At 43.4% G+C, this 24,805-nt stretch overlaps 1 protein-coding gene across 2 annotated transcripts in view; it reads right to left on the minus strand.

Annotated features, from left to right (window-relative positions):
- The window catches only part of EBF2 (EBF transcription factor 2), a 119,779-nt gene extending 95,235 nt beyond the window's left edge, over positions 1–24,544 (minus strand). Inside the window, exons 1-6 of one of the 2 annotated variants that reach the window (XM_019291234.3) lie at positions 23,926–24,056; positions 21,532–21,688; positions 20,485–20,548; positions 20,169–20,224; positions 19,726–19,799; positions 13,790–13,858 (exon numbers count right to left, since the gene is read on the minus strand). In XM_019291234.3, the coding sequence (XP_019146779.1) occupies positions 13,790–13,858; positions 19,726–19,799; positions 20,169–20,224; positions 20,485–20,548; positions 21,532–21,688; positions 23,926–24,056 (551 nt within the window). Of the gene's footprint in view, positions 1–13,789; positions 13,859–19,725; positions 19,800–20,168; positions 20,225–20,484; positions 20,549–21,531; positions 21,689–23,925 lie in introns of both variants that reach the window. The other variant, XM_010408276.4, reaches the window with a different exon arrangement.
- Between the last annotated feature and the right edge of the window lie 261 nt (positions 24,545–24,805).

The raw sequence follows: 24,805 nt of genomic DNA on the forward strand, positions 1-24,805 counted from the left end.
GCTTAACATAAAGCAAGAGCATAATGAAGGCTACTGGTGAATGCTGCTGCAAGGGGCTGCACAGCCTGACCCTTACTCCTAATCCCCTGTAAATTCACCCAAAAAGTCACGAACTACATAATATTAGTTCTTACAGACTGACATATTTCCCTGATCTTTCATGGGCCACATGGGGAAACAGTTTTCTCCTGATCTGAATGAAGAAGAAAAACAGTGATCCTAATCAACCGTTTACCCTTAGTGGCTTCCCTAAACAAATCTGGGAAAGAGCTTAAAGGCTTGGGAATATCCTCGACCCTGCTTGATGCACTGTAATAACCCTACCTAATTATACTGATATAAAAACTAATTGGAAAGATAGCAAATGTCAGGGTAAGATGCAAATTGTAGGGTGTTAATTGCTGAACAGGTGCTGGAATAGAATTAAATGAGCATCTTGATTAGGAGAGTGGAAAAAACAAATGTGGACCCTGAAATCAAGTTGGCCACGTGAATTATTTAGCAGCCTCCTCATACCAGCAAGGAGGTCATGTTGATGTGACCTCTGCTTTGTGAGGGGTGGGCTGGCAAAACAATGGTGAACTCCAGGAGAAAACATGGCTTAGGAGACAGAGGTGGGACTATGGAACAGGGGAAATTTTCAGTGGGATGAGGAAGGAGGATTTTTTATGGGTGAACTATTGGGTGACAAGGGGGGAAGTTTTCCATGTGGATTATTGGGATGATACGGAATTAGTGATCCCAAAGAATCCCTGAGTGCAGGAGAACACTCAGGTGTCCCACCTGGTCCCTCTGCAATGAGGCTACTGCCATTTACAGCAAATATTTGGGGATATGAGAGCTGGGCCAAGCAAAAATGGACTAAAAGACAGTTTTTGTATCTGCCCACAACAGGAATTGCCTCCACAGCCAGGAGTTCTGCAGTGACACCACCACGGCAGTAATTTTTTTTCACACAGACCCTCCAAAAGCCGTCTCATGTTTCAGTTGCCACTCAGTGCCCAGCACAGAGATCAGATCAAATGACATCAATTAGAACCAGCAGTCTGGAAACAAGAGACCCCATCGTTAGCAGGGATTATTTGGGACATAAGAGTAGAACAATTTTCATGAAGGATTTTATCCCTAATTTTAATCTGAGATTACTTTTTCTCAGTGAAACAATTAGAAGGCCGCATGAGCATGCCAGGTGTAGAACCAGATTTTATAAAGAAAAACTTCTTATTTTCCAAAAGTTTCAACAAGTAACAAAACCTACTTAAATGTTTTGCCAATTATGCAAAAAATTATGAAGAATTCTAGAAGACAATTATTAAGAAACTACTGAAAATATTTAAATGGCTATTCAGTTTCATGAATTACTTTACACACAATGGTTCAAACAACTGTGGTATAGGGAGAAAATAAGCATTTCATTGAGTCCATTTAATAAACAAACACATTTCCATGTATAGCAGCAACCACTATTGGGGCAAGTTGAAATTATTGCATTATTTTAGGAGCAGCAGACTCAGCCTAGAGCAGGACCCCAAGTCTTTAGGCACACTACAAACCCCCTGCATTCCAGAGCTTCCCAGAGAGAAGGGATAGAGAAGGAATAGCTGAAACACAAGAAAAATGGGACAGTTGTCCTGGACAGCCCTAAAATATCAGGAGCCTAAAAGATATATTTAAATTAATATAAGCAAGAGCCCAATTTGAGGCTTTTAATGCAGTCATTGAAGGGCAGAGTACCCACAGCATAAAAGCTGGATCTTGACTTTTCTTGTCAGACACCAACAAACTGCACTTTCCTTTTGAACGTTGTATTCCAAAATACTCCAAAATACACAGTGCTCTGCAGTTGTCTCCAGACTAACTCTCCATTATATAAAGTTTTACATGTCAGACCCTTTTTTGCAGGAGACAGCACAAAGCAGAGTTCATACAGACAATAGAACATGATTTCCAATATTTCTCTGACACCAGGCACTGGATGGGGCTCCAGCAGAGGTGGGAATACGACCCTTTGCGCTCCTGACAATTCCTCCAGAGGAAAAACCAACCTGCACAAGGTGACAGCCCGAGTCAGTGACACAGAGACACAGGGCATGAGAGTGCAGAGCCCTTTTCCCCACCCAAACACAAAAATCTCAATAAAAAAAACATCTGCAACAGTGCCAAGCCTTCAGAAAGGGACATTTCCACTCTAGGAAATGCAAGAAAGGGACAACGTGCTGCTCCAAGGTGGGTCTGCACACAGGTAAAGGATGTGCTGCCACCACCCCTGTCAAAGGGGCAGGGACCATGGCACGGATGAAATCTCTCCCACAGACCTTTGGGGACAAAGGGTGATGGATCCTTAAGACTGAAAACTGAAGATTTATGTCACTGAGAGCTGTCTTCCCTTTCTATCCAGGGGATTTGACATACCACAGGCGACAGGAAAAAGGAGTGGGTGCCACATCCCATTCCCAGTCCCCTGGGATGGCCACACCAATCCATTATCCACAGCCATCCCTCCCTCCTGGAGCCTGCACTGCTCCAGCAGGGAGCTGCCAATCTCCCTCCCTGCTGCAGACTCCTGTCCAGTGCTTCAGTGGGGGCTGGAAGCAGCTGCAGGGAGAAACTGGCTCAGGGAATTTTCCAAGTTCAGCTCTGTGTCTCAGAGGGGAAGGGGCTGAAACTCAAACCCAGTCAAGTCTTGGTTTAACTTCACCGTTCAGGGGCACGACGGACATGAAATATTTGTCAGGGGGAGGAGGTGATGGTCGCCAAGAGGCTCAGTTCATGAGCTGAGGAAAAACCCTGGGAGTTTGGTACAACCTGGAGGTTTGGTACCTGGAATGAGCCCGGCTGTGCTGCAGGGTCTTATACTGGGATGTGGAACTGGGGTGTTAAAAACCACCCTGTGCTGCTCTGCCACCACTGGCACTGCCCCAAAACAGCTCTGGAACAGGTCTAGGGTTTTTTTTATAGAGAGAAAAGTAAAGTACATGAAAGATACAGGGAAGAATTATTATTATTATTATTAATTTATTTATTATTGTTGTTATTATTATTTTGTTATTATTATTATTCTTATTAAAGCTTGCAGGAAGATCAAACCTCACACCCTTCTGCAGCTGCAGCAATGTTAAAGGGAAATCTTTCACACACCAAAGATCTGAAGTACAGGAATATTCCTCGTAAAAACTCATCCAGGGTTTACAGAATGCTAGAATTAAGATGAAAGAAGTAACTCTAAATAAAATCCCTTTTGACATATCCAGTACAATCCTTAACTCTATTATGATATTTTTATTATTATAAAGAACCATCAATTTATGAGTGCAGAAGAAGACTGAACTTCACCTGTCTTCATGTATAAAAGATGTTATATTTGCCTGTAAAAAATATAATATCTAATAATATAATATATAATAATAATAACACATATCATAATGTATATTATTTAAAATACATTGTATTGTATGTATATATAAAAATATCTATTTCCCTGTAAAAAAAAAACCCCAAAGGGGAACACAGTCACATTCCCCATCCCAGAAATGGTTGCAGCCTCTGCTTCTGAAGGGCAGCCACATTCTAGGCAAATTACTGGGCAGGACCAGTGTCCTGCCTGCGCTGTTTGGCTGAAGAGAAAGAACTGACAGTGACATTTTTCAAAGGCACCAAGGAAAGCTGGAAAATGAGAGAACCAGACATCCCTGAAGGAATGCTGGGAAATGTTTGAGATAAAGAGGAAAGGGGGGAAAAAAACCACCTTTAACCAAAACCTCCCAGAGGATGGGTTTTTTCTGAGGTTCTATGTCAACAAGTGACACTGACACAACACTGTACAGCTTTTTCTCCCCTCTTTAGCAGGGGAATTTTGACTGAGCAGATACTTTGTCAAGGGGAAAGATTTACACTGGCAGGGATTCAGCTGGAAAAGCTGTGGTTATTTTCCTCAAGGCCCTGAGCACCCACATTCCCAAAGAGAACAAGGATTTGAAAAACCAAATCCAAGCACTCCTAATCCGAACTACAATTTATATTCAAGCTCTCCTAATCCTAATCACAATCTAGCACATGCAAGTTTGAAGACCCAGGGAACTTTCTGGCAGCCATAAATTCCAAGATCATTTCCACAATAAAAACTGAAGGTAAATGGGTGTAGAAGGAGGCAGAACTCTCAGCTTGATCAGTCACCCAAAACTGCTCTTTGTGGTTTAAAGTCATGTGAACATGAGAAGCTCAAATCTTATCTTTTCAAAAAAAGGCAACTTCAAGACCTGAATTTTCTTACAGAAACTTTGTGACTGTGAGAGGAAGCAGGAGCCCAAACATCAATCTTTGCTGTTTCACTTTTCTTTTAAACTATTTACATACACCCTTCTTGATGCTGATGCTAAACAATACAAAGTGTTAACTGCTTTGATGAACCAAAATAAATAACTTTTTATCATAAGAAAACCTAAGCACATCTCTTAAAAATTAATTAAATATGATTTGTAAGATATCAGCACTCAGCTTTAATTTCTTTCTGCCATGAGCTGGTTTCATGTGTTTGTTGTGTCCCGGCTTTCAAGTGCTTGAAGCACCTCTGGAACTGCCCTCCCTCTTCCCAAACACCCCAGGATCTTCCTCTCAGGTTTGGTTTGGAAGAAGAACCTGTGTGTTCCTGGTTAATGCAAACCCACCTGGTATCTCTGTGGCCTCACAACAGCTCTGGGATACAGAGCCAGCCAATTATTCTTTCCCTTTCTGATACAAACCTCTCCCACTGAGCTGCAGAGATCCAAGACAAGGACCCAGCGGGGAAATGAGGCAGTGGAAAATGTTTCCCCTGGAGCAAAGGAAGGGACCCAAGCAGAGAGCAAGGGAAGCTGCAATAATCAGGCTGAAAAGCAGCCTGGTGGTACCACCAGAACACAGAATGTGCAGAACTCCTGGCACATCCCATAGAGAAAGTTGCCTGGTTCTTTGAGGGAAGCACTGGGAATGCAAGGAAAGGGCTGTCAGAGGAGCAGCTTCCTGCGGGCTACACACAAAACTATTATTTTCATTTTTTTTCTGTTTATATAGATATAAAAACCACTTCCAGAATTCTTGAATACAACCTTGCTGCTGCTTCCACTGAAATCAAATAATGGATTTGCACAAGATAAATACCCAAACCCATAACACCCCATGCAAACAGGAACTTTGGTGGTTTTCTGCTGGAGTAAATTTTTAAAGATCTCATTCAGTGTGAGAAATGCCATTTTCTGGTGAAACCAGCCTTATGCCAACTCCTGTCAGTGACAGCCACTGAGAAGGGCAAGGGATTAAAAACCACCACAGGGCAAGCAGTTGCCACCTGATTTTATTTTATTTTCTTGAAACAGCCTTTGTAGGAAGACACAAACTCACAGAGGGAAGAGCTGTTTGCCTAATGGGTTCACAGCCACTGAGACTAAATAAGCTGACTGCTTAAAAACAACTCGAGAGCCACAGTAAAAGATAGAAAATTATTGCTTCCTGTCATGACCAAATATTAAACACAGCACACACCTAATGGCTCTATCACTCCCCAGGGAAGGAGCTTTATGAACAATAAAATCCCAGCAGACTTGCACTGTTTGGACTTAGAAGCCTCATTATGGGCTCACTGATCCAATACTATTTACAAGCTCAATGGACTCCACTTGGAGGAAAAGTCACCAAATGTGGAGCTGTAAGTGGGATGCCCATGGAGAAATTAGCATTTATTTGAGAGGAAAAGTAGCAGAGGGGATGGAGAGAAAAAGGCAAAATAATAAGGAGGAAAAAGAAGGATGGGTTGGATGACAGCAGCATATTAAAGATCCAAATGAGGGAGGAAGATGAGAATGTGAATCACAGCTGCAGAGGGGAAATGTTGTTCCAGGACGTGCTTACATGACCCAGCCTGGAATACAAGACTTGGATTCCACTCCTTCATGTGAAGCGTGTCCTACAAACTGTCTCCTACATCATCCTGGGCAACTCCTATGAGCTCCTAATAGCTTTAAATTTACATCTCCAACTGATTTAAGCTTCAGATGCACATTATGTACTTGCAGTCTCAATCTTGTCTTCACTTCACAAGGATTTTGGGTGATGTTCCAAGCAGGACAAATTGTTTCATACCCCATCTGAAAGCAGGAACACATTAATTGGGAGGACTTTTTCAGAGGTGAAGCAATCAGTTCAGAGAGGCTGAAACCCTGGGATGTTTACAGGGTAGAAAATATGGGAGAGCCCACCAGAAACAGATGGTGAAAGGAACACACAGGGAAGGGATGAAGAGAGACAAAAGGTTCAAAAGGAAAGCAAGAGGCAGTAACTGAAAAGCTTAGGGCAGATGAAGTGACAAGTCCATAAAACCGGGTCTAGACAGAGGCCGAGCAGAGTGCAAAAGTGAGAAGGAAGAGTATTTCAGGTCATAAATACACAGAGGATGCTTTCATTAGGATGCAAATACTCTGAAATATTGGCAGTTTTATTGATGAGTGCAGATGGAGGCAGGCAAACGCAGACCCAAAGAGTGGAGCTGTGGAGATCCCGTGTCACACACTGCTGCTCCACATGCCCAGAATTTCTTCTGTGCTGTTTGCACAGTGAATTTATCCTCAGCTTCTATTCCCAGAGGTGCTTTAGTCCATGGGAAACTTGTTTTCCATTCCCCTTTCCACTACTACCAACCTCATTGATTCCAATGGCTCCTTACTCTGCTCTCTGTCCTTCTGAGGTCAGTAGCCCCTTAACCTCCTCACTCGCTGTTTATGAGCACAAACCGGACCAAATTCTCCCTATTTCCAGGAAAAAAGTCTCAGTTTAAAAAGGGACAAGGATTCTCCTACACCATGTGCAAACTTTGCTCCCAACTTTGCATTGCTCAGGCAGGATTTAGCCTGAGCACCATCAGTGTCTTTATCTCAACTAATCTAACAAGATTGGAACCCATCCATGCTTGTGTCCAAGCTGCTCTAAAGCATCAGGGAAGCTTATCTGATTTATGCAGAACTGCTAAAATCCTTTGGGTCTTTGTCTTCATTGGACTTATTTTCTTAAGGCTTCCAGGCAGTAGGAGCAATAGTCAAATTTTATTTCTTTAAATTATATAATGTGCCCTTGCTTAGGCTCAGCCATGTTCCCTTCGCAGTTCTCAGATCAGGACATGAGCTAGCTATTCCCAGTTATAGATTCAATGGAACTGAAGTGATCAATATTGGTTGGCACCCCCATACCTGTGTTGCCTCTAACACATCCTAAAAGGCGTCTCTCTGTTTGGAGGGCAGAGATGCCCACAGTGACAGCACACGGCCAGAAGAAAACCTGCACAAAACACTGGTGGAAATAAGGTGCCAGCTCTGTTAAACTCCCCAGTAATCTGTGCTTGAAGCCAGCAGTGATTTAAACCCATCTCACTTCTTGCTCCATTCCAGAAGCAGCAGCACCTCCAGCCCAGGCAGCAGCAACCAGCAGTCCTGGGGAAGAGGAACTTTATAAATTGCTCCAAAAGCTTCTCCGCTGTGACAGCAACGCTCTTCCACATCATCACACTATTTCCACACATCAGTTCTCAGCAAATGTGCCTTTGTGTTATCAGGGAAAGCCAGAAAATCACATACTTGGTTTATAGTTAAACACAAATGCTGTGAATGGCTACAGAAATACACGGACTGTGAGGGGGAGAAAGGAACAGAACCCAGGACTTCCACAGACCCAACCCGTCCATTCTTCATTTTTCCAGCACACTCAAAAAGACATTTAAGCTTCTTCTGACTCACCAGCTTGCTGGAAAACTTGTTGTCTGTCGACATTAAATGAAAAAGATTAAGCAACACAAACTACTCTCTAGTTTAGTCCATTTACAAGCTTTAAGTGCTTGCACACATCAAAGATTTCAAGATGTTTTGGACAGCAAACTAGTAAAGAATTTTCTTTTTGTCTAAAAGAGAGGGGAAAATAAAAAGAAACAAACAAATTAGGCACTAAGAGAACCACTTGTCAAATGGCTGGGATAGTGCACTTTAAGTTACTGACTCCCCACAAACATCCAGTCTACTAAAAAATTCATAAAGAGACAGATGGCACAACAGCAGCTCTTTGCAGGAGAGCAGGGTTTAGCAGTGAACAAAGGACTTTGACTCCCTAGGACAAGGGGAGAGATCATTGTAAGTTTTGGGGGCTTGGAAGGGGAGACTGGGGCACTCAGGGAGCTGGGAAGAGCTCCTGGTTTCACCCCACAGCAGCAACAGATCCCAGACATTCATTTTGCCTTGGCAGACTCACAAGGGCCACAGAGAATGGGGCAGAACAGGAACAACCAAACTCTGCCATGCAGATTAAATCCTCCTGGCAGCAGGAATGTGAAAAATAAACCCCAAAAACTCCTGTTCAGGGATCTGAAACCACTTTCCACAGCCAGGTAGTTGCTAATGCTTTGTATTAAGGGGGAAACTGAGGCATGGACTCACATCACTTAGGGCAACAGGGCAACCCAGTGTCAGTGGGAATTTAATCTGGGTCTCTCAAGTCTTGCTGTTCTGCCTCTGAGCATGAGGAAATATCCTTGTGTTACCCAGTGGGTTTTGGGATCACCCCAAAAGGGAGGTGGAAGGGATTAAGTCCTTTTCAGATGGCTGAGATTAAGAGAAAAGGAAGAAAAAGGAAAAAGGAAGAGAAAAAGGAAAAGAAACAGCCAGAAGCCTGCACTTATTTGAAGTTAGATCCTTCAAAATGAAAATTCATCTTCGTGTTCTTTTGCATTTTTTAGGGAGAGGGAAGTGGGGAGGGAGGGACACACACACAGAGAAGATGTAAAGTCCAGCCCTATTAATCCTGAAGTGAGTTTTAGTGCCTGTGGGACGTGCCAGGCACCCAGGCACAGCTCAGCCCCCTGTCCCTGCAGCAGGGAGGGCAGGGGACCAGCAGGGACGGAAACCTCCATCCCTGCACCCCAATTCCACGTGAAGGGACGGACCCCCACGGCACAGGGATGTAATCCAGGCTCTTCTGCTCCTTCCCAGAGAGGCTGACAAGTTGCCAGCTGTGCTCAGGCTTTGGGGGTGATGTGGTTTTTTGTTAAGTAATAACTACAGAAGCCTCAGTTTTGCCTTTGCAGCACGTGGCAGCTGACGGATGCTGCCCTTCTCCACCCCCCAAAGCAGTGTGCCCAGTGCTCAGCTGGTGCCACTGCCTGCTGACCCAGCTGGGCACTGGTCTCCAGCCCAACAACCCACTCCAATCCCCTCCATTCCCCCCCCAGCAACAATCACAATAAATAAATTAATGACATGTGGTAGCAACACACACCAGATTCGCAGGACAATCAGGAAGAGTTTAGGGTAAAAGTAGAAGGAATTGGACCCAATGTCTTGGATTCTGAAAGAACCTCAGCTAAAAGGTCTCGTTCCATGAGCCCAAAGAGAGCAGAGGACCATGGAGGCAGCAGCTACAAACAGCACAGGGTTTGTGCTCCCAGGTTTTTGTGCTGTTCCGAGGAATTTCCCTTGTAGGAACAAAAAATTCTGTCCCACCCCAGTGACGCTGCATTTTTAATTGAACTAAGATGTTTTGTTTGAATGACACAGAGATTTCTTGTGACTGTTTCAGAGGTTTCATTTTAATCACATGTAAATTTCTTCTGTTTATCAGAAAAGAGGGGAAAAAAAGGTAAGAAAACAAAAAAGCAAATTTTTCAACCGAAAAAGTCACACCAATTCTCCCCTGTACCACAGAGACTTCAATTAAATCACAGCTTCAGTAAACTCAGTAAAGCATTAAGAGTAACAGTCACACAAAATAACCTCCTCTAAAGAGCTTGAATCTTCAAGGAACACAAAGAAACTTAAAAAAACAGAAGATCGTTGCCATTTGATGAATTTACATCCAAAATGACACAACTCACCTAAAATGAGAGAGAAAATCTGCAGTAAAGTGATTAATTGAATTCATTTGCATCTTCCATGACCTCATAATCCTAACACCAAGTTTCTTTTTATTTGCATAAGCAGGGTGGGAAAGGCAACAAACTGAGTAATTCTAACACAGGCGTGACAAAATACAGTTTTCAGTTGGAAGTGCCATCTTCAAAGGAATGAGCTTCTACCCTTCCATCCGAAAGCCCCCCCAGCCCCTCCGCCTCATATTCCTGTCCATGATTTCCATAAAGGAAACACAAAGTTCACTCTCCAGTTTCAAGGAACTACCAGGAACATCAAGGACCACCACTTCAGCCATGAGAGAGGGGGAAGAAAATAACATTTACATTTTTGATGCCTCTTAAACCAACCAATTCTGCAGATACCAACTTCAAAAGGCAAGCAGAAATCCAGGATGAACCCACCAGAGCTGGGATCCACCATGGGAACGCACCAGAACCAATTTAGCTCTGACTAATTCTGGTTGTGCACACGAAGTTAAAGCTTGCTGTGACATTTTGAGAACTGATTATGGCTTGCATTGTCCAAAACCTTGGAGTGCAAGCGCTTCTGGATTAAAAATGTAATCCCAGGTGCTTCCAGCCCCATGCTCCAGTGGAATTCCTGATTTTGGACACCTGTAATAGCAGCACTGCAGGATCTGAGCTGTGCCATCCCTGTTAAATCAGAGGCATCACTCTGCAATCAAATTCTGACCAGAGTTACACTCAAATTCTGGCTCAGAACATCACAGGAAATGAAATATTCCGCTGTATCCTGCAGAGCTCCGCCATCAGGAGAGGGCACACACTAAGTTTCAGTGGAGAAGTTCCCTTTCATATGAAAACGTTCTCATTTCCAAGAGGGAGTGGAAAAATAACTGCAAGGGCCTTCGGATCTAAATCCAGTCCCCAGAGCAAAGGTCACTGCAGAAATGTTTTATTCAGCATCAGAACTTTTGGAATTCTTTCAAGGAGAAGAAAAAGCCCAACAACAACAACAACAGGGCTGACATTTTTTTCCCACTGAACTATTTCTTCCTTTTTAAACAGACATACAAGCCCCCAGGATTTGAGGAACACCAGTGAATCGTGTCTCCCTCCAGCACCCAGCAGGTAAAAAAGTGGGGAGAGAAACAAATAAAGGGGAAATCACTGCACTGATGATGGACTTACAGTTGAACTCAATGACCTTGGGGGCCTTTCTAACCTCAAAGATTCTGGAATTTTATTCCATGGAAATTCTATTTCACTGTGCCCACACTGCTTAGACACAACTCTGCATAACACAGAGGTGTTTTTGCAATTCTTCTCTCTCCGTTTTTCTTTCTTCCCTTCTCCAGAGACACGAGAGAATGTTACAGCTGCGCTGGTACATGGCAGATTTTACATTTATCTATCATTTCACACCAGGGAAAAACACCTTCATTTCAATCTCTATTTAAAGAAAACCTGTAGTTCATTTTAAATTAACAGCAACCCACCATGAAGGCATCACTGAGCTGAAAATATCACCATATTTATTGACCCACATGGTTGCAAGGTGCACTTCAGAAATTGAATTCCACTTGCTGCCAGGTTCCTAAGCAGAGGTGTTTTCCTTTAAAGAAACCATAGAGAGACCCCCTAAATAAATCAAAGCACTGCTCCCTAGCTAGTCCAGAGCACACAGGGCTTTCCTTGTTTGAAAGACAATAAAAAATGACCCCACAGGGTGTATTTTGGGAGAGTGGAGTGTCCAGCTGAACTCCTGAGCAGTTGTACCTTGGTGCTGTGGAGGTGTGTGAGGATGGCAGACAAGCCAAGGATTCCTCTGTGCACAGGCAGGCACAGCACAACTCTGTTATTTTATTTGCTTCACATGTGTTGATGGAGATGTAGCAGAGGATTATCCCTCACTGCTCAGGCCCTGTTTCGCTGGGTAAAGAGGTGGAACAGAAATAACTGTGCAGAAATAACTCTGCCAGCTCTTGATGCTGCACCACAGGTTAGTGGCAGAAAAAAAAATAATGTTTAGCTTTGAGTTTTGCTTCTCTTCAGCACACTGCTGACTAAGCCAAGCCTCCTCCAGACAGCAGGGCAGAGCTGGGAAAAATTCTTCTCTCTGGGGCCTAAATCTGATTTAGTGACTGCCTTTAACACCGAATGGAGTGGCTTTATCAGGCTGAACCCCTTATTTATTTCCCTCATCTACCCTCACTGAGCTCGAGAGTTCACCTGGACTGGAGACACACTCACACAGAAAAGGAAGAACCAGCACACAAAAAGGAACTGCCAGCCTGAGCCTGCAGGATGTTTCCATGCCAAGAGAATGCCTATTGCTGTTAGGGCAGGCAGGAAAAAAGTTCTGGGCTTAGAACAAATTAGGAGAGGTCTAGGTGAAGTTAGGAGAGGTCTTAGAGCAAATTAGGAAAGCTTGGGACTCACTGAGCACAACAGGTGACTTGTGGTGCACAGTTAAACACAGTTGTTAGAAAGAACAAGGTTTTTCTTTCTCATAGTTTCCATTTCATTTTACATCAGCAGATCCCAAAGCCCCCCAGGAAGCATCAGAATTTTCACTTTGCACGAGGATAGGCAGCTGGCTCAGGATTACAAATTCAGCTGTGGTAGAAACTGCCCCTGTCAAAGTTTCAATCCAGGGGCAAATCCAGGGCCTTCTATCCTGAGCTGCTTCCCAGAAAATTCAGACTTCAGGCTGGAAAGTTCCCAAATGCAGATTCATACCAATCACTGACACAGCCAAAAATAAGCTCGAAATTGCATAGGAAAGGTCAAGATGGCACATCCAGGACTTCTGCTCCCCAAAGAGCCCATTTCACTGCAACTTTCAGCTCTGGCCCCAACCACAGCTTGTGAGCACAGAATTAAAAGGGAAAACCATGGGGTAAAGGGAGAGGGAGAACCCATCACATCCATCAGAGTTCCAAAATTTAGATTAACTCTGTGCTAGAAAAAAAAATGAAGGCGATTACTGCAGACCATTATTCAAACCAGCTTTACTGCTCTGGGTGCCAAAACAAGTCCACGAGTAATACTGTGACAAGTAAAGCTTCTTAGAAAGGAGATAGAACAGGCCAGACTCAGACAGACATAAAAACTGACTCTAAAATCAATCCACTCCAGCATCAGCTCTCTGTGGCAGCTGCTTCAGGGAAAAGGAACCCTTTAACAGTTACTACAGGATAATCTGGGGGAAAACATTTTCTTCCTGGCTTTGCCTTATTTACCGTTGCCCTTCTGGAGCCCTTAGATGTGTGCTCCTTTCTGAAGCAGCTCTGCCTGTTCTTATTCTCCCTGTCTGAGCCTTGCTGAACTCCAGATTTCAAACCCTTCCATGTCAGTGGCTTCCGCAAGGAGGTTTTCTAAGCTCCCCCAAACACACACAATTTTTATAGTGCCACTTCATGGTTTAACAAAGTGCTGCTCTCCCCATTCGTTATTGACCTAAAAACTGGCAGAAGAACCTAAACCTGGAGCTGGAACTGAGTAATACATGAAGCTGTTGTACATAAAATTGCTCACAATCCCCAAACTGTCAGATTTAATGTCGCATTTTTGCCTTTTTACCCCTCCCTTTCTCCCCACATTTATACAAAAATATTGTTCTTTTGTTAAAGAACGTTGCTGAAGCTGCCAGGTTGCTCAAAGCTTTATCTGTCTCAGTAATCCAGTTGGATCCCATCCCTGGTGAGGAGAGAATGTTCCAGATGCACACATGGGATATTTGGTCACAATAAAAACAGAACTTCATTTAAAAAATAAACATCAGTTTTGTCAAGGTCCCCAAATGGCAGACACCAAGAAATAACCAGCAAGAAACACCCTCAGATGATTCAAAGTGAAAAACAATAATTTTGGGATGCTTTTGCAGGAAAATGAGGATTCATCTCCTACCTGTCAATGATCACAGGGTCAGACGGAGTCTCATTTCTGTTGCCACAACTTTTCTTCTCACAGCACCGACTGGAGAGGGAAAGAAAACCAAATTTAAAGAACCACTGGGACAGTTGAGAGCAAAGAACCAGCTCCAAGTCTGTCAGAAAAGCTTCAGTGCTCCACGTACGCCTGGAAGGGTAAAAATCCTGCTTTCCAGAAGGGAAAATTAAGGGAATTGGGTGCCCAAATCCTGGCTGGTTCCAGCTGGAGTTTGGCACCTGGCTCCCTGTAATCCACTCTGAATTACCCAGCCAAAAATGAACAGCAATATGGTCACACTTGAGACTGAGGTGATATTTATAAAGGTCTAATAAGTGATTAACAGATGTCATAATGTCATTACAGGCAGGACCAAATGGGTTATGCGGGGTTAAAAGTCCATCAAAAGGTGTTAGAACTGACTATAAGCAACCTAATTGTTTGGTGTATTCCAATAATACGTTTGTTTATATTACTGTATTTTTTATTATTAAATATCTAAGTTTCATATGGTGACAGAAAACTTCAGCACTTCATGAAAAGCCAGAACACACTTAGATCCTGCAAAGGATCTGAAGAGATGTTTTTCAGGTTGGCTTTTGCAATCCTTTGAAATTGTTTCAGTGATAAACCCTTAAGATTAACTATTAATTTATACATATTCAATGATGATATTAATAATAATAAATAATAATAAAAATTTAAAAATCAAGAGACACTTCATTAATTTATTTCCACTGATACAATCGCTGACGTGGGCAATGTGCCTTGCACACACAGCAGCTGAGTACCAGAAGATTAATAGACTTTAAAAGCAGTCCTAGCTCTGAAATCCTCACTTTCAATAATCTGGAGCAAGAGAGAAGATTCAAGCTGTTTTCTTGCTCAGGTTTTTTCTTCCAATCAAAGCCAACACGGGATGGGGAGGATGGAGGCACCCAAAACTTTTAAAAATCTCTATCAGAAGTCCCACATCCATCAAAAGTCACCAGATCAGGTTCTGATCACACAAATGCCTTTCCAGAAGATGTTTTCCACATTCTGCAGAGGTTTCTCTTCAAATTTACACACATGGGATGGAGAAATTTTGGTGGATTTTTGTACAGGGGTGTTGAATACATTTGCAAAATTCTCAAGCATTCTGAATCTCAGAGTTTTCCAACTGGGGAGCAATGCTAAGCAGAATTAATTAATTAATTATTAAAAGAAGAAATAAATAAAATACCTGAATTCACTGAAGGCAGTATAAAATACTGAAGTGGGGATTTTTTTCTTGATATGCCTAATATTAAATTACAAAATGCCTAAAATGAGCATTTAGACCAAAATCCCTCTTTCAGCTATGAAAAATCCCAACATTTCCTCCAGTTTCCAGGAAGTTCCTGCTCTGGGGCTGGAATTGCCCAGCCACATGAGCTGGAAGGATCAGATCTATTTAAATAGCAGCTCCAACTGTTTCAACATTCCTACATTCCCCTTGCCTCAAACCTGCACTTATTCATCGATGCTACTCCTTTTAAAATAAAAGGATACACTAAATATTTAAAAATCCCTGGGGCAGCCCCTGTAGCTGCTGTAAATTGTCATGGCTCCATCGACTTCAGTGCAGCTCTGGTAATTCACACCAGTGCAGAACATTACCCTCCCTCCTTCTCCCAACTTTATTTTAAGTGCATCTTTTATGGATTTCACTGCCTAATCAGTGTTTAGAAAGAATGGAGGGTTTTTATACCAGGAGCCAAGATGGGAGATGCTTTCTAAAGGAGAAAATTATAATAAACCCCCCAAAAAAGCAGAAAATCCTCTCAAAGGAACATAAATTTGGGACGTACTTCGTCATGTCCAATATAGCAACACACGGAAAATAACACTGGGAATAAAATCTTTGCTGCTTTCCAGGCCACTATAATAAAGCAAACAAAGGAACCCAGCTTTAAAAATATTTCTGTAGTGATTCCAGGGATGGTTCCACTTGTTGGCAGAGTGTTTTAGGATGAATTCTGTGAGATTGAGCACAACGTGGCTGGGTTCAGAAACAAGTGCATCTTGTTTTCTTTCTATTTCCACAATTTTTGCAGTTCTGAACTTAATTATATTTGTAATATTCTAATATTTTGCCTCTAAAACTGTGGCTTGCAGCTGAAGTTCTCCAAATATTTTACTGGTATCTACAATCCTATCATTCTTGGGGAGCAGATCTTTGGTAGTGACAAACTTTTCCCCCTTTGACCATGGTACTTTCTGAGCCCAAGTCTATTAAAAAAAATCTTGATGAGGGAGAAGAGCTGCTTCCAGTGAAGGACTTGTTTGCACATAAATCAGAGTGGGACTGAGGATGTTTCAGCCCAACATTTAAGGAAAAATACCTCTTAAATCTTTAAATCCCCATTTCCAAGTATTTCACCCCATATCCAAGCAGGAGCATTTCCACTGGGTTGGTTTCACAAGTGCTGCCTGCAGCAGAATTGACTGGTTCCAATTTCAGTCCAAGCCAAAGCCCCCAAACTCTGGTGGTCCAGGATCAGGCCTTCAATATCCTCATTAAGCAAACTATTGGCATGACTTCACCAATATTTACATTTCTGCTACAACACTGGGCTGGAAATACACCTTTAGAGATGCTCATTTGCCTAAGACAAGAATATCAAGGCTTTAAATTATTTTCTACATCTTTTGTTGTTATACTTTCCCCTCTAATTAGATCTACTTGGGGAAAATGATGGTTTATGTTAAGAACAGTCCAGAAAAACCTAAAACCAAACCCAGAAAGCTCCCAGAGACAACCCCAGTCCTCCAAACTGAGCACCCCAGAAGCCTCACGCCAAAGCCAAACTTTCATCCTTTCCCCTCCTCACACTTGACTAAAATGGTTTTAAAATTCATCCCTCAACTTCCCTCCCCTCACCCCGACACCAAAATAAAAAAATTAAAGAAAAAAAAAAAATCTGTCTCTAATTTCAAACTCAAATAAGCTCACAGCATGGTGGCCTTTGTTTTGTTTTCTTCTGCCCAACTCCTCCCTGCAATTGCATAACAAAAGTGTCTAAATTCACACCATCTGGCCGATAAAGACACGGGCCCCAGTGGCCGCCTGGCCCAGCTGATTAGAGCTCCCGTCTAGTCTGAGCCTTGTGGCGAAAGTCACAGCTGTGGGGCTCGCTGCACTCAATACAACTCTGTTATTAGCCAGCTGTAGACCCTGAGACTACTTCTGTTCGAATTATAATACCTTTTAACCCTCTGAGCATTGAGGGCGTAGGGGGTTGCTGGCAGCAGCATAACAACGAGTTTCCTCTCAGTCGATAATTGGAAGAAAAGGAAGAGGATTGGGGGGGAAAAAAAGTTATTCCAGGAGATGAGGGTGTTTTACCTTGATTTCCATCCGTCAGGATAGTGTTATTCCACACAAACCCACCCAATAGGAACTGCTCCTATCAGGCCATAAGAAGCCAAATGGAAAAAAAAAATTCAGATTGGAAATGAATAAATCGAGCCTCACACTGGAAGCGCTGAAAGCACTAATTATCGAGAGCTGAACTTTCAATGGCTATGACAGATTGGTGCAGCCGTATCAATATTTAGACAACTTTCCTGCTAAGCAGGCATCTGTCACTGTCTGACGGAGAGACGGGCACTTTCGGAGGCGCTCGTCTCCACACAGCAAAAAATATCTCCATGTGTGGTTATGTACTGAAAAATCCCCCCCAAAAAGCCCTTCCTTCAACTAGGGAGGATTGGAAGAGGAGCAGAAAGACAGACAGACCCTTCTTGTTTTCCTTTTCAAAAGCAGTAGGCATCAATTTCGACAGCAGAGTGGGCACAGTGCATTAAAATTTTATATACTGTTCCTAATGCAAACTAAACTAGGGGCTTTAAAAATTGATGCTGCCACTTAAGCAGCACACAATGAGGAAGATTTGATTATTGTACTTAAAAGAAATAAAATAAAATGTCAAGTTTAACTAGAGTTGGAGCCATTCCCCTGGCATTATTCAAAGTGATGTGTGTAATGCCTCTTCAGAATACACAGCATCCTGCTTGGAGATACTTCAGGAAAACACGACATTTAAAATCAAATGTCTTCATTAGGTTACAGAGCGCTTTTGATTCCCTCCACTAATCTGTGTTTTACATGGGAAGGATGTCCCTGAGTTGTAATTCTTCCTTGGTTAATCTATCAAGCAGCAGAGCTGAGAATAATCAGAATAATGGCTTAGATTTGTACAACGCTACCTTAAATCAAGCACGGAGAAGGTTTGCAGGCATCACTGGAGCTCAGGAATATCAAAGCTGAGCAGAGCATTTGATACCATAGAGGCAGGGAGAGGAAGCAGGGGGAAAGCCAAATTAATTTTAAATCAAACAAGTCCATTTGGATGAGAAGGTGCTGAAATGCTTGAACTTCCAAACCAGTGCTGCGTTCTGTGCAGGGAGAGTGGAGGTGAGAAATGGGCTCACCGCTGTTACGTTATCACAAACCACGACCCAACTGCACAAGAAATCAGATTTTTCTTCTCTAATTTTCACCTGGTTATAGTGAAACCTTTCAACAACATGGATGCATATATACATACACATATATTTGTATTTATTTATATAAACAAGTTCTAGACGTGCCCGAAAGTCACTTATACACCTTTGATCTTTGCCAATACGTCACCAGGTCCTTGTAAAGCCCACCCGATGCACCCTTCATATGTGATATACATTGTGTTTGGGCATAAATATGGAAATATTGGTCAAAAACTCATTTACTAAATTAATGAGAGCTAAGCACAACAGAGAAAAAATATACTTGTTTCATACTGAATACCTGATTCATATTATATTAAAAAGTAATGGAATTGTTGACATAATTAAGTACTGAAACCAGGACTTCCCCTTGATAAAAATTCTGTCCAAATAAGCTTCCCTCACTGCTACATTAACTTAAAAGGCTACTTTAATAAAAAACAAAACAACAACCAAGTAGCAAACTGCACCATTAAAAGCAGAAACGTTGAGTCCAACAGCTTAACCCTCTCCCACTGATACAATAAATCACAAACTGTGTTTAATAAAGGTCACGAGTGGGTTTTGCCTCTTGTTTTATGAAGGAGCATTCTATGCACATTTTAGCGCATTTTAATAGAAGAACATTGACTGTTTGCATTATTATATGCATTGAAAAAAAGGTTTATTTACCCAAGAACAGGAAAAGTAATAAGTTACCACTGAAGCACGACGTACATACATAAGGTACATGTAAGTTCAGACTTATACAAAAGTTATTAGAAACATCCTCGAGTCATTTCACCCTCTAATTTATAAATTTAAGTGCTAAAAATAGTGAGGGGCTTTTTGTTCTAATTAAAAAGTAGAAGGCCCCTAAATATTGTTCACATGTGTAGAAAGGAAGGGTTTGAGGGGTTTCTCTTTTGGGGGAGAACTGCCCAAAATTAAAGAACATTAATGAGGCCACTTTAATTAAGAAAATTAAAATATTTCACCAAAGCAAATTACATAAAGAGCATCTTGCAGATTCCAGGTAAAAATATATAAGTTAAACTGCTAATTCTCATAAGGTGAGCAGAAATTCTATGAGCAATAAGCATATAAAAGTCTTGATTCAAACAACACATGCAAAGGCCTACTTTAAACAAAAATAGTGCAGCTGTGGTTGCTGAATCTCCTGCAGGAAAAACAAATGGCAAAAAAATAGGAACACCCCCCCTCAAAATATCTGTTTTGAACCCAAGCAAGCATTACCCACATGAAAAAAGAAAGTCTTCCTACACAAAGACCCTCTCTGAGTCAACAACAAAATAAACAAACAACAAAATCAAACTCCTCCTACCTAGAACTTCCTCGGAAAGGCTCTTCCAGCATCTAGGGAAGCAAAGCTCACAAATGATGTGTTAATAAAGTCATCTTACCTGCACATGACTTCGTGGGTGAGCAACACTCTGCACATCTCAGGATTCTTGTTCTGGCCTTCGTAAGTTATAGGCTACAAAAATTAAGAGAAGAGGTAAGCCAAGGGCATCAGGGGTTATTTATTCCTTAGAATATTCAGATGTGAGGGGAAGGGTTTTTACCACTGCTCACCATCGCCTGCAAATAAACACCTTCCCCTTTATGTGCAGGGAAAACAGCTTTACATAAATATTGCTACAAAGTGGGTAAAAGCCTACAGTCCACAGAGGGAAAAAAAGAGACTTCAGAGCACAATTTTCAATTGCCCTCCAAAGCAGGTCTGCAATACAGCCGAGCGAGAGGCCAAAGTGAACCAGAGAAGGAAAAACACGCAGGGAAATGTTGAGCAAACAGGAAGGATGAGGTGGGACAGGACAGCATGGCCCAGATCAGCCCTGCTCACCTGCTTGGTGACGGAATCGATGAGCCTCACATAGAGATCCTGTTCAGTCCTGACACCTAGAGCAAGGAAGAACAGGGAGAAATAATGTTCTACAGGCATCTTGCCCTGAAAGCATCAGAACAAACCCATTTAGTGCCTTATTAGACACCCTCAGCATCCCGGGTGTTGCCCAAGCCCAGGTAAACTCCAGGGCCCATCCCTGCACTGAAGGGGCCCCATGAAAGGGAATTTCAGTGTATTTTGGAAATCACAGCACCTCCAGCCAGACCCTGCCTCGCTGCACAGCCCCCAGAAGGTGCCTGGAAAGGGCACTCACCGTTGCTGTAGAGCAGCTGGAGTTTGTAGTGTGTGCCGTTGTTCGTCTTCTCATTGCCTTGCTCCTGAAAGGGAATTTTAAAAAAGAGGGGGAAAAAAAAAAAAATCCTTCCAGAACTTACACTTGGCACATTTAAAATGCAAGAGCTCATAATCATGATGGAAGTGACAACAAAGTTCATTAAAATTCTAAGAGGTGAATCCACTGATTGGGATATATTAACCTTCTGGGTGACCCAGGACAAACTACAAAATACTGCTGACATCTTTTCCTGTAGGAGTTCAAGAACTTCTTTCCCTCTCTTATTTGCCATTATGCTCTCAACTTTTTCAAGGCAATACATTGAGAAGAATTTGTGCATTTCAAATCAGTTAATATAAAGCAGATTGACGGGGGGGTAAACGCAGTGGCTTTTGATTTTACTGTGACCATTGCTTTGCAATAGTGTTATTTTGAGTCAATATTGATATTTGTTTCCTGAAGGTTGTGTTACAGGGATATTTCTTACACTTTTTTAAAAATGTAATTTCCTGTAAGATAGTTATTAATGATTCACAATTTAAAAAATCTTGTTCATGGCTAAGAAAGTAATTGAAAAATGCAAAGTGGTCAAGACATGGAATTAAAATCCAAAAGCAAATGCTTTTCAAGTCCTCCCATTGACTTTGGAGCTTTAGGAAGTACACGTAACCATGCTCAACAGATAATCTGACATATTACAGGTCAGATTCCACTTCTGTTCGCGTACTGATAAAATCCAGCAGATGTGGTAGGTACAAAAAAAATAAGCGCATTTATCCCCCATGTATTTTATTTATTTTATTTTTAGTGGGTGAATGAAATTCCTGATACAGAGCAGAGGCTTCTAACCCTTTTTTACTACAGTAGTACTCACAGGGCTACAGATCTACCCCAGCACCTGAACCTCGACCAAACCCTGGTTGTATTTTATTAGGGACAACAGGTATTAGAAGTCGGCAGCTCAGTGGGGGGAGAAGATTAAAAATTGGAGAGGAAAAGAGGAAGAAGAAAGGTAACGAGCCTTACTTTATCATTTTCTACAAAGTCCACAAAAGCTGTCCTCTCTATTTCCACAGGCTGCCCCTGTCTGTCGTAGAGAGCCAGAACAAAGTGAAAGAAATTGGATTTCCTCAAGTTGGAGGGTGGCTGCTTTTCAAAGTGGGCTCTGGACAAAGCTACTCCGCTGTGGAGGAAACACACGGGATGGGGTGAGGGGGAGAGACAAAGACATTACCAGGTTGTGCAGCAGTAACGGCAAAACAACAACAGAAAAGGCACAGCACTTTGGGACTGTCCCTTGTCACCGCCGGGCTGCAGCCGGGCGGGACGGGGCGATGCGGGCTCGGGGCTGGCACTGGAACCCCAATTTCGGCGTGGCCCCGCTCCCTGCACGCCCCGAGGACAACGGTAATTTACAGAGAGGGGCTGGTGCTAAAGGCAGCGTGTATTTTCCTTCCTCCACTTATTTCCCTGCCTGTCACGCTCCTTGCTGGAATGCAGCAGGGTGGGAAGTGGCTGGAACGTGTCAGAGGGTCTGGAAGTGCTCTCTGCACATCCCGGTCCCGCTCCCTTTTCCTGTAGGAGAAAACAAGCGACCCTAAAAATCTTTCCTACGGGCAGGCTGTCAACGGGGGGACACCTCTGTTTCGGGCAGAGATGACTTTCGAGCAGAGCAGCCACTTCCCTCGGCAGCGGAGTTTGTCTTTAGTCACTGAATTACTTGAAACGATTCCTGCAAATTGAAACTCTGATTTAAACTGAAAGAATTCAGATTCGGGTTAACCAGCCCTTGCGAAAATCTTGTCCCCGACTGCAGAAAACGTTGTGATGTTTCCCACGCGTTTCCTGGCTTGGAAAGATTCAAATGCTTCTGTTTACCCAAATATCCCTGACTGCAGCTTTCTTTCTTTGTGAAATTAGTTGTTGTTCCCTCTCTCTAAGGCAAATTTCTACCTACTGCGGAGAAAATAGGTGCACATGAGCACCTCCAAATTACTTAATAGACAGATTCAGTTTATGCGCCAGACTAGTTAGAAGTTGGACAGCTTTGGGTTTCAGTCCCCAGAATAGCTCCACAGCACCGGCAGAAGTATTTCACTCTTTCGGAGAACTACAGATGTTTCCCTGTGTTTTCCTTGCCGAAGAGGTACGGTGTGATCTCACCACATCCGCACCTAGCTTGGGGCTTCCTCTCATTCTGCGAGTAAAAATTGGGATTTATTGGTTTGTCAGGGATATCTGGGAGAAAAACCCGGCGATGCCAGCGGGCAGCACAACGCGGCTGCACCTCCGCCGCTCCCGTGGAGTCTTGGCAGGAGCCGTTTCCTTTTACTTTCGGTTTCCTTGAGGATAAACCTCTTCCCCCTCAACCGTATTTATAAAACGCTCTATCGACATTCATAAAACTCTGATAACTCCTCCCATGGCGCTTGGAAAACCTTGCTGCCAGATCAGGCCGGGGGTGGGGGCATGGATGTACTATTTCTAAAATGTCCCTGTTTCATCTGAAGTCCCCTCTGCTGTTTCATGCCCTTCACCTTGTCTCTAATACTAAATAAAACCCAGTTTGTTCCCGGGGTTCCCAATTTAGCCTTCCCCGACGCTACCACTTTTTTTTTTTAGTTTTTTTTTTAGGTTTTTTTTTAAGCTATCCAGAAGGCAAGGAGAAAAAAAAATACCTAAAAGAATTTTCATCGTCTTACCCCTACTGGGAAGAGACTGGGATAGTGTCCTGTGCCGACTTGGCTGGGAAGAGAAAATAAAAGGGGGGGCGTAAAGGGAGATAACCCGCCCAAACAAGTGGAAAACAAACAGCCAAGCCCCAATTTCGGGCTGTTCAGTGGCATTTCAGCTCAGCAGAGACCTCTCGGACGCTCGGGCAGGTGCGGCATGCCCGCGGTGCTCCGCGGTGCTTGTGCCCTCCCCTGCTCCCTCGGACCCTGCTCTGCCTGCCCTGAACCCACGGGTAAAGATTTTGGCAATGCCCACCGTGAATTAAGCAAAACAAGATTGGCCGGGGGGCTGGGGTTTGACATCTACATTTAAGTTCATTCTAACTTGGTCCCCTTCTGTTCGGCTGTCTGGCCCAGCAAGCAGGGAGGAGTACCCTGGATCGCTGGGAACAACCAAGCCAGCGCCCCACACATGTTCCTGGGGCAGAAAATGAAAGGATGATCCCATCTCGCTGTCATCTGAGCCCTGCACTGGGTTTTAGGACTCCTGATGCTTTCCGGTTTTAGAGCGCTGCTGCCTAACTCTAGCTCCCACCGCTTTTTGCTGACTGGAGGAGACCAGGAGAGGGACAGAGAGGAAATAATTAAATTTAATATCAAATGCAAACAACAGGGAGTAAAGAAACGGTTTTCTTAAAAAGAAAAATAACAAGCAGGGGGAAACCGGGAGAGAAATAGTCACGGTTACCTTTGTGCTGCTACGTTTGCATCCACAACCCCAACGTTTCTGACCCAGGACCTGACGGAATCCATCTCAGAACCTAGAGATTTATCTTTCAGAATTGGTCCTCTTCCTAAAGTGTCTTGAATCCCAAACATTTAAAAAGTCTATTCCAACTAGCAACAGTTTCCTTCTGGAAGATGAGGGAGAAGGAAAAAAAAAGAAAACCAAAACGGCGCAGCCTTTGAATCTGACACACACAAATCCCAGGAAAGTGAAGTTCAGCTTTAAAACCAACTTCTTCTGCTTTTTAACGCTACGTGTTTTTAACGCCTTCAAAAGGGGAAGAAAGTTTTTCCTCTTGCCAAGTAAAAGTTACGCTGATTCAGTCTTGCCTGGTATCATCATCTTTCACACGCAGGCGAGCGAGCCGCATCCAGAAACCGATCGCCGCTAACGAGGATCACCTGTTCCTCAAACAGACAACGGCGAGGAGGATTGATTGCTGCCTAATCCAGGAAGAAGGAAGGAAGGAGGGAAAAAAAAAAAAACAACCCCAGACGTGGGGTAAATTGCGAAAGAAAGGAAGAAATGGAGCTAAAGAGCGGCCGGTCCCACCCCGCGCGCGGGCAGCGCCGGCCCTTCCCGCGCGGCGGCATGAATGGGTTACACGGTGGGAGCGGGCGGCGCGCGGGGGGCGGGGCCCCGCTCCATATAAGGAGATCTCATTTGCATCTCGCGCCGCGATTGGTTGAGCGGCGCGGCCGCGCTCCGCCCCCCGCGCGGCTCCGGAGCGCGGCCGGGCAGGGGAAGCGCGGGCCTGTCGCGATGGGGATGTCGCGATCGGGTTCATGGAGGTGGGTTGTGGGCATAGCCCCGCGTCCAGAGGTGCTGCCTCAAACCGCAC

The sequence above is a fragment of the Corvus cornix genome, chromosome 22 (genome assembly GCF_000738735.6).
Source record: "Corvus cornix cornix isolate S_Up_H32 chromosome 22, ASM73873v5, whole genome shotgun sequence".
Classification (NCBI taxonomy): domain Eukaryota; kingdom Metazoa; phylum Chordata; class Aves; order Passeriformes; family Corvidae; genus Corvus; species Corvus cornix.